This window comes from Gigantopelta aegis, chromosome 10 (assembly GCF_016097555.1).
Source record: "Gigantopelta aegis isolate Gae_Host chromosome 10, Gae_host_genome, whole genome shotgun sequence".
NCBI lineage: Eukaryota > Metazoa > Mollusca > Gastropoda > Neomphalida > Peltospiridae > Gigantopelta > Gigantopelta aegis.
Genome location: NC_054708.1, coordinates 10,200,801 through 10,209,370, shown reverse-complemented (window position 1 = coordinate 10,209,370; position 8,570 = coordinate 10,200,801). Strand labels below are relative to the sequence as shown.

The 8,570-nt window shown below is 39.1% G+C and overlaps 1 protein-coding gene across 2 annotated transcripts; it reads right to left on the bottom strand.

Annotated features, from left to right (window-relative positions):
- Window positions 1-322: 322 nt before the first annotated feature.
- On the bottom strand, window positions 323-8,489 carry LOC121383347 (39S ribosomal protein L35, mitochondrial-like). 2 transcript variants are annotated; one of them, XM_041513325.1, is made up of 3 exons: window positions 8,468-8,489; window positions 3,576-3,777; window positions 323-795 (listed from the first exon to the last, which is right to left on the bottom strand). In XM_041513325.1, exons 1-3 carry the CDS (start codon window positions 8,472-8,474, stop codon window positions 429-431), a joined length of 576 nt encoding a protein of 191 aa, XP_041369259.1. In that variant the 5' UTR covers window positions 8,475-8,489; the 3' UTR covers window positions 323-428. The 2 variants fall into 2 exon arrangements, with proteins under 2 accessions (XP_041369259.1, XP_041369258.1); XM_041513324.1 differs by lacking the exon at window positions 8,468-8,489 and adding an exon at window positions 5,006-5,077.
- Between the last annotated feature and the right edge of the window lie 81 nt (window positions 8,490-8,570).

Genomic DNA, 8,570 nt, shown 5'->3' with positions numbered 1-8,570 from the left:
TTTTGCAATGGGATGGATCAACAGTTTGTTTTGGACCAACCACCATCCCAAGTTGTTCCTACATGTGAGGTTTGATGGTCCTGTATGCAAGATATGATCCGGACAAGGATTTACTGTTTTGTGCTGTAGACCGTGAAAAGTAGGTCACAGTGACCTAGTAACAAAAAGCAATACACCACCATCCTAAGTTGTTCCTACATGTGAGTCTCAAAATCCTAAAGTAGATCCACCCCTGTTTTGCTACAGAAAAAGATGAACAAGATACAGTGCTTCAAACATTAAACAAAATTAAAACTTTAAAAATAAAAAATAAAGCAATATGAAGTATCTAAATGTTTAGTACTGAGTTAATGATTACAAACACAATAAATCACATTATTGTCACACATATTTAAAATGTTTATATGATGGAACAACATTGAGGAGATTTAAGGCAAAAAGGGTGGCCTCTCTGGATAATATTTCTGCATGTTTGTTCGTTTTTGATAGCCTTCGTAAGGACTGTCAACGTAATATTTAGGTTCTTTCCAACACTTGGTGACCATCTTATCAAAGAGCCTTGACTGTTGTCGGTTACAGAACACATGATATCTCAGTCGGCGCTTTCTTTCCATCGACTTTTTCCACAGCTTCTTTTGTCTTCCTGCTCTCGGGCGAATCCAAATCCCCCAGTGGAGACGAAGGAATCTTTCTGTAATCGATTTCACACTCTTTGGCTTCCCTTTATTGTAGCTGAACCTCACATTAGTACGGCATGGCGTTAAGTACTTACAGGATCCAAAATTCTCTAAAAGCCTGAAAAAAAGAGAAAATATGTGGTCTGAATGGATGAAACAATGTAAATGCAGGGCTATGTTTGGCACTTGTCAAATTTGACAATGCGAATTTTGAAGCAGTTGGGGAATTTTATTTTAACGAAATAATTTCATGTAATAATTGACATTTACTAGAAAATAACTGACAATTTCTACAATTTTTTAAGTTTGATAAACAATCTGGCGAATTGTTTTACTCACTCAGAGCTAGTCCAGAAATGTTTTGACTATTTGATAAACTTAACATTTACGGTACTGTATTGACATTGGATATTTTATCTTTCATTCACCCATAAAATGTTACTGTTTGCAACTGATTGTATTTATAGTCGAAATAGAGATTTGTACCAATTTAATGAGCACCATCATCAAGGCCCTAACTGGCAAGATGGGGAGGGGACAGTTGCCTCCCCCCCCCCAAAAAAAAAACCCACTACCTTTTAATTTAAAGGTACTTCTTTTTTTGTAACTAGCTTGAGAAAGTTTTGTTTTACAGTACATTAATCAGGGCTAGCTCTTGTGAGCAGAAAATGTCGCCAAATTATGTATTAAATAAAAAATTTTTACAGAAACAATTATTTTCTAACAAACTATCAAATTAAATAAAATTTGCCAATTGTTGTCAAAATTTGCAATTAATGGAAATGGCTGGTGCCAGACCTAGCCCTACTAATCTTATTTCTTAATGTCCATCCCATATTTTAGGCCTTGGCTCTGGCCATGGATTAAAGTTAATAAAACCAAATAAAATATTCAAGTTTAGTTCCAAAGTTTGGAGACATTGATTAATTAATCATCGGCTATTGGATGTCAAACATTTGGTAATTCTGATGTGGTAGTCATTAGAGAAAACCCACTACATTTTTCCATATGCAGCAAGGCATCTTTTATATGCACTTTCCCACAGACAAGAAACGGGTACCAGACGTTTCGACCCCAGCCAGTTCGCCCCCAGTCAATTCGCCCCCAGGTCTGTTCGCTCCCAGTCAGTTCGCCCCCAAATAGGATGTCAGTTCGCCCCCAGTTGTATAACCAGTTCGCCCCTACAAAGGTACCAGTTCGCCCCCAATCAGTTCAGGTCATGTTCCTGGCCTGGAAAGTCATGAACATTTTATATTGGTTATGGAACAGACTGAGTGTAATAAAGTTCTGAATGATATATCCATACATGTTTGTTCTGTGTTGAATACAAATGCCAGGCTAGGCAGGTCAGGTCAGGTCATAGGGTTTTACGTGCATATTCAGAACAAGCTGTTGTAGCGCACGCCTGTCATGACAGGCTAGGCTGGTCGTACGCGCTTTTATGGCCATTATCACGCATTAACCTGTTAACTGTAATCAGTCATAGTGTTTTTATGGTTACTAATTAGTGACCAAAAGAATCCCCGCAATAATCCCTATATTAGAATAAAAAGTAAAGTAAAGTTTGTTTTATTTAACGACGCCACTAGAGCACATTGATTTTTAATCTTATCATTGGCTATTGGACGTCAAACATATGGTCATTCTGACACTGTTTTTAGAGGAAACCCGCTGTCGCCACATAGGCTACTCTTTTTTACGACAGGCAGCAAGGGATCTTTTATTTGCGCTTCCCACAGGCAGGATAGCACAAACCATGGCCTTTGTTGAACCAGTTATGGATCACTGGTCGGTGCAAGTGGTTTACACCTACCCATTGAGCCTTGCGGAGCACTCACTCAGGGTTTGGAGTCGGTATCTGGATTAAAAATCCCATGCCTCGACTGGGATCCGAACCCAGTACCTACCAGCCTGTAGACCGATGGCCTGCCACGACGCCACCGAGGCCGGTCCTATATTAGAATAATGCTCACCAGAAGAGGCCATATCGAATTGCTGTTCAAAGCCCTCTTAGGTGTTAGCCGAAGATGCATAATCAGCATCAAGGTTATGTAGCTGATTAACCATTGTTTTATTTCTTTCTTCTTAAAACAGATCATATCTGGCAGGAATGGATGTTTTAATAAATGTTGATGATGTGGTTTGTGAATTTGTGAAAAAATGTCGGTGTCTATGCTTATTCGGCACTCTACGTTTAATTACATCTGAAAAAAATATAACCCCATATTACAATTCTCATGATCAGTCCAAATTGTGGAAGGACAACAACCCCTCCCCTTTAAGAAAAGAAACACACACACACACACACGAACACACTTTAACATCCTCTAAAGAAACAGTACAATAATTGTTTAAAAGTAACAAATAATTGGGGGCGAACTGACTAAAAGTTGGGGGCGAACTGACAAATATGTGGGGGCGAACAGGTAAACAGTTGGGGGCGAATCGTCTTGGGGGCGAACTGGTACATGGGGCGAACAGGTCATACTGGGGGCGAACTGGCTGGGGGGTGAAACGTCATGGATTCACAAGAAAGCACATACCACTGCTTTTGACCAGAGGTGGTTGGATCCTGCAACACAAGTACTCCGACAAGCACTCAATCCACGGAGTTAAATCATGCCCCACAGGCCCGTAGTAGGGGTGGGTGGCCAGGGGGTCCTCCCCCCAATAATTTTTGGGAGTTGTTTTTCTTTGATAACCTTGATAATGTATAAGTTGTAGCAAGACTAACGGATTGAGATTAATGGCAAGAGTTACAGTAACGGACAAATAACCTTTGAATCATGCCCCTGGATCCCTCAAATAACTCAAATTAATTGGGCCCCCACCAATAATGTCCACCATGCTATGGGCCTGCCCCATGTTTAGTTACATGAACTGAACAGTCGTTATCACCTGGTATTACATGTAGTTTGTGCTGGCTGTGAACACAGTGTTGAGAAGTTTGTGGTGTGGGGCTGGATAGTCCTGTGGACAGCTGATTGTGGTGACTGTCCTAGCCGTAGATAAGATGAACTTGTGGGAAAGACTGAAATACATCTCATCTGCATCGGAGACTTCAATCCACCTGTCATCTGGGATGCAACATTCCATATTTCTGGTGTGGGAATTAAAACAAAAAACATTACTATCTAGTATACATAAATTCTAATGACTGTGATAGGGCATTGTGGCACCATGATTTTCCCTTTGTGCACACACTATGCATATATCTAGCAGTTATTTTTTGCCATGTACATTTTGTTTAGAATCATGTTATGAATCAACATGCACATTTCATCTTTAGAGACTGTTAAATAGTTCACCATTTTCACAAATTTGTATGCTATATTTGAGTTTTAGTTTCTTCTTATTTAAAGCACAACAAGGTGGGATTTAGCTGCGAGAGAGGAAAAAAGGGAGTGGGAAAGAATAGAGAGAGACGGACAGAGACGGAGACCACAGTTGTAGACAGAAAGAGATTAGGTGTATGTAGGTTGAAGATTTTGACATTTTGTTTATTTTTATGCAAGAGCATTCCACAACTCTAGCACATCATTTACCATTTTATTTTGTACTGTGCGAGCATACTCTTTACGTAATACAGCCTTTGGAAATAAGCAAGAGGAGTGTGTCACATGAATATGCACAAGTTCATTCCTACAAGACTAATGTAGTTTTCCATCACTTTATTTAGTATCTTAGGCATCGGATATCTTCATGTATCGGTGATACTGGTTAGTAACATGTAACTTTAACGTCATGATTCAACTCAGGAATAATCAAACTAACGGTCTGTGGCATCAAATTTTGGATGAAAAGCATATTTCTCACACAGTAGCTGGCCACCATTTGGTTGTCGAAGTTTTCCGAAATACTACATAGACATATCTAGCTTTATCATTACATTACATATGATATAAAAACAGAATTATTAATTAAGGCTAGAGGACACTCAAGCTAGTTCAAGGTCTGCAACGCATTAAAAAAAGGTGTCAGTTTCCTTGTATATATTCAATATGTTAACCTACACTTTATCGTTTACATGGAAGACCCATTTTTTTAATGTATGAACGGACGTCAGTTTTCAGACTACGGGTCATCTCCAACTGAACACCACCCCACCCGCGTGCAATCTCCAACACCGCCCTTGATGGGTTCCCCCAATATATTGGAGAAAATTATCAAGACTCAAGGAGAACAAAAAACAAGTAAAATGTTGGTAAACATCCAGTACACTAAACATATAACATCAATATTATAAATATCGCCTATAAGATACAGGAAAGCAAGGGACTATTTAAAAATAATAATAACAACCCCAAAACAACAACAACAAAACATACTAGTGATGCAACCTCTCAAGGAGGATGCCATATTGATTCTTATTTATTACTTTCCTCCTTGATTAACTGTCCTCAGCTATCAGCTATTCTATGATGATACCAGACGTTTCGCCCCAAAACCAGTTAGCTCCCAATGAGACCGGTTCGATTTAAGATATAGTGTTCTGATACGATTACGATCTGACTGTTAAGTAGCAATATCATCATCATCAAGAACAACAAAAGTAATATCGACGAAGAAGACAACAAATGTATTTAAGTGTTGGCCGCTGACCCTATAATTGTTGCAGCTTTTTTACTTTTCTTTTTTTTCTTTCTTTTTTAAAAACTTTTAACTTACATAAATTACTTACAGCTTTTTACCTTAAATTAATATTGTTGACAAATCTATAACGTATTTCTGTTTGTCCTGGTGTGTGTTAACTCAAACTTACTGATATGTAAAACAATTGTTTACGTAGGCCCTACGTCAAAAACTATAGGGTTAACATCTTTAAAGGGACAGACCATAGTTTTTAAACACTAAGGCATATTGTTCACCATTAGAGCCGTTTATGATCACTGAATTCAACCATTACTTATAGTCTCTATTAGAAACATACTTATCTGTCCTTGATTTGCATAGCGCTAAGCGGCCCCAATCAGACATTAAATGACTTCCGGCGCGTTCATGCTCCAGTCGCTTGCAGCAAAGGCTCTTTGGTACTACTGAATTGTGGAGTATCGACTTGTTCTTTTATTTTTTGACGTTAATAAAGTTTTATATTACTATTATTGTTTGACAGATTGTGTGCAATCTCCTTTTACAGAAAAGAAAATGTACAATATGTTTTGTGCTCAACAGAAATACTTACGAACACGTCTTTCATGGAACGATGAATATGCATCAAGGCTTGTTCGGCCAGTCTGTCTTCTCGCGTGGTTTTTCATAAAAAGGTTTTGGCACGCCGTATTGTTTCTGTACAACCGAAGTGTTTCAGGTCATCCTTGTGTTTATAATACATGTACCACAAACTGCAATTTTTATATTTTTAAAAACGCACGTGCGTCTGAGAAGTAAGGGTTATGGAGTCGCGTTTTAGTCTATTTTTAAGGATATTTCAATGTCACAGACTCTTGTTTCACTGTTGTATCCAAATTTGTTACAGTCTTGTAAAATAACCAAACTCAGTGTCCATTTTTACCAGTTGAAACAAGACTTTAGATGAAAAATATGCCGTAGTGTTTAAAAACTAGGGTCTGTCCCTTTAATGAGGGTGGGTTTTTTTTTAGTACTGTCACGTAATTTGCTTTTATAATACGCAGTGTTCTTGGAAACCTATCACGCATAAAATAATTGATTTCGGTACCATTACATGTGATCATTCCAAAACAGCCGTGACATACACAAACTGACAGTCGTTGTTTTTTGTTATTTGTTGTTGGGTTTTTTTTGTTTAGTTTTTTTTTTTTTTTTTTTTTTGGGGGGGGGGGGTAAAAAAAACAGAATCGAGGTATGGTTCATTTGTTGAGCACTAGCTTGTGGTGAATTTCCTCATGAAAATATTTTTCCCGTTCCAGCGAGTGCTATACAGTATACAATTAAGGACCAGAAGATGCTTTGATAATTCTTTGCTAGTGTTATATTATTTGAGTAAGTTTGGATCAGAGATCATTTCTAATTAAATATATTGTTACAGGCGAATTTTACCCAATATATATATATATGCAAACGTTGTGCACATAATTGGCTTTCATGCATTTATAAAAACTACCGAAATGTGCTTGTCATTTTGTTCAGTTTAAGTTGATTAAATCATTAAGTTTAAGATACTACCACAACGTCTACACTTTACAAAGAAAGAAAATTACCACTGCTTCTAATTTGTAAAAGTATAGCCTTTCTACATGTAATTAATACGGTATTCTTGTTAAATTAACCGGCGTCGTGGTTAGGCCATCGGTCTACAGGCTGGTAGGTACTGGGTTCGGATCCCAGTCGAGGCATGGGATTTTTAGTCCAGATACAGACTCCAAACCCTGAGTGAGTGCTCCGCAAGGCTCAATGGGTAGGTGTAAACCACTTGCACAGACCAGTGATCCATAACTGGTTCAATAAAGCCCATGGTTTGTGCTATCCTGCATGTGGGAAGCGCAAATAAAAGATCCCTTGCTGTCTGTCTAAAAGAGTAGCCGATGTGGCGACAGCGGGTTTCCTCTAAAAAAAAAAAACAGTGTCAGAATGACCATATGTTTGACGTCCAATAGCCGATGATAAGATAAAAAAAAAAAAATCAATGTGCTCTAGTGGCGTCGTTAAATAAAACAATCTTTACTTTTACTTTTGTTAAATTATTCTCAACTTATTACAAAGCAGGCTCAAGTAGATTTAAATATGCCGGGGGGGGGGGGGGGGGGGGGGTATCGTTTAATAGTGTTCCTTTACTTGCATACTGACAAACTCAACGAGTGTTTCATGGGTAGGCCAAAGATAAGATACATTTATTACAAACCATATAGCCTTTATACATTCCACATGTCGAACAGCGTGCACAAAAAAATCTTCGGAGGAAAACGAAACCTTTACTTTAACGATGAACTCAACATATATTATTTAAAGTTTGTTTTGTTTAATCATAATGATATCACTAGATCACATTGAGTTAGTAATCATCGGTTATTGGATGTCAAACAGTTGGTAATTTTGACATATGGTCTTAGAGAGGAAACAGACAGGATAGCACAACCGCGGCCTTTGATATACCACTCGTGGTGCACTGGCTGGATCAAGAAATAACTCAATGGGCCCACCAACGGGGATCGATCCCTAGACCGACCGTGCATCAAGCGAGCTCTTCACCACTGAGCTACGTCCCGTCTCACATTGTATTTAGGCCTTTGGCCATATGCGTGGAACACATAGATAATTAGAGAGGAAACCCGCTTCAGCCACTCCATGGACTGCCATGAGCAGCTTGGTATCTTTTATATGCACCATCCCACATACAGCATACCAGATAGTACATACCACGGTCTTTGTTACGCTAGTTCTGGAACACTTGCTAGGATGAGAAATAACCAACTGGAATCGAACTTAAACAGCCCGCGCACCCCCCCCCCCCCCCCCCCCCCCCCCCCACCCCCCCCCCCACCCCCCCCCCCCCCCCCCCCCCTTAAGCAAATTGTTTTTTCATTATAGGTTGTTTGGGAAGCTAGACTCAACAGTATAGACCTCCTGCTACAATTCCTGAACATCCGTCTGCATTAGGCGAGTACTTAGTGCAGGGCGCAAATTAAGTCAATACTTCACTATTTTGGTTGAGAAACGGTTGAAACATGGTGACAAAGTTTTGAATATCAGCTATATAGATAGGGTATATAACCATATTCGGACGTAGAAAGAACCACACTTTCTCAGTTTCTACGTCCCTTCGGACAAGACGAGTACTGTAATTACTGCTGGACTCCGCCCCCGCCCCATACCGTGCATTCGAGACTGCGTTCGCGAACTTTACAAGATTGATTGATTTGAGAATGGGAACTTGTTAACAAACGCGTTCCCGCTTCTGAAATGTCTAGGAACACT

What these genes read in the sequence shown, in the direction of transcription:
- LOC121383347 (XM_041513324.1), bottom strand. Translation starts at nt 5,036, where the DNA reads ATGGCATCCTCCTTGAGAGGTTGCATCACTA. An exon ending in CTTGAGAGGTTGCATCACTA is followed by an intron (nt 3,778 to 5,005) that starts GTATGTTTTGTT and finishes TTCCCACACCAG; the next exon opens with AAATATGGAATGTTGCATCC. An exon ending in CAAACTACATGTAATACCAG is followed by an intron (nt 796 to 3,575) that starts GTGATAACGACT and finishes TCTTTTTTTCAG; the next exon opens with GCTTTTAGAGAATTTTGGAT.